A 1,255-nucleotide genomic window follows, 5' to 3' on the forward strand; every position below is an offset into this window, starting at 1 on the left:
GAGCTTAAATCCCTGAATATAGTTTTACCCCGACTATTAAGCACAGAGCTTTTGGCCAAATTTTGCCAAAGTAACTATGAAATAATTTTTCATTTTTATAATTTTTGTGATACATTATGCATGTTCTTATGTTATATGGCAAGTTTGAGCTGATTCTGATCAAAATATTTTTTTATGAATTTTCCAAATCCATGCACATTATGTGGCCTATTATAACAGGAGAGAATTAAAAGACACAGCTAGATGTACTATGTAGTGCTTGTCAGCTCATGAAGCATGCTGTTTAGCTCACTTAGCATACTTTGTGGGAAACCCTGTTATAACATATGTACTTGAGTTGCATCAGATTTATAAAACTCTTGTGCTGTGTTACCATATAGCGGGTAAATTTGGAGGGGATAAATTTTGGCGAATTGCTAAATTTTGGTAATTGGCGGATTTTAATTGTGGCAAATATAAAATTCATTTTCTGCAGATAATTCTAAGAAGCTTAAAACTGATGAACTAGAGGAATCAGTGGAGGAGAAACAAATAATGACTGGTTAGTGTATCATTAGTACATAATATTAGATGAGAGAATATTCTATTAATGTAGGAGAATATGAGAAACTTAAAGCTATAGTTGCTGATAAGGAAGTTTATATAACTGAACTATTGAAAGAGAAGACACAAATAGAAGAACAACTTAAAGCAGCTCAAACCTGCAAGCATATCTCTTATTTATTGGACAAGGGTAAGAATATCAAGTTTAATAGTAATTAAATTCAACTGCAAATAATACATAATAGAATTTATTCAACTTATGACAACAACCATCATTAATACTACATGTAATAGCATATCTCCTACCCATTGATGGTATTAAGTAGTTGAACTGAACTTCAACAGAACTAGTCTCTTTGATTGATTGTTCCTCTTGGGATGTGATCCTCTCCTGTTGTTGTAATTTCTCTTTCAATAATTTAGATATATATGCATCTTTCTCAGATATTTTAGATATTTTTGTCATGAAATCATCTACAAAATAACATATATTCTCTCATTCCATACATGCTGTGTATTATTGACTCACCAATAATTATCTGCTTTTCGATTCCAACTAAAATTGGATTTTTTATGAATTTTTAAAGTTATTCAAAAATTTTGCCAAAAATAACTAGGAGAGAAATCTTCATTTTAATAATTTTTTGATGCATATGTACATGTTCTTAAGTTATAATATAAACCTGCAGTACGTGTTATTATTTGTGTGTCT

General features: G+C 30.1%; 1 protein-coding gene across 1 annotated transcript in view; it reads left to right on the top strand.

Annotated features, from left to right (window-relative positions):
- Positions 1-1,202: 1,202 nt before the first annotated feature.
- LOC109587155 (uncharacterized) overlaps positions 1,203-1,255 on the top strand; it is a 3,313-nt gene continuing 3,260 nt past the window's right edge. Inside the window, exon 1 of the mRNA XM_020003392.1 lies at positions 1,203-1,247. Coding sequence (XP_019858951.1) covers positions 1,203-1,247 — 45 coding nt within the window. The remainder of the gene's footprint in view (positions 1,248-1,255) is intronic.

This window comes from Amphimedon queenslandica, unplaced genomic scaffold (genome assembly GCF_000090795.2).
Source record: "Amphimedon queenslandica unplaced genomic scaffold, v1.1 AMPQUscaffold_12673, whole genome shotgun sequence".
Lineage (NCBI taxonomy): Eukaryota > Metazoa > Porifera > Demospongiae > Haplosclerida > Niphatidae > Amphimedon > Amphimedon queenslandica.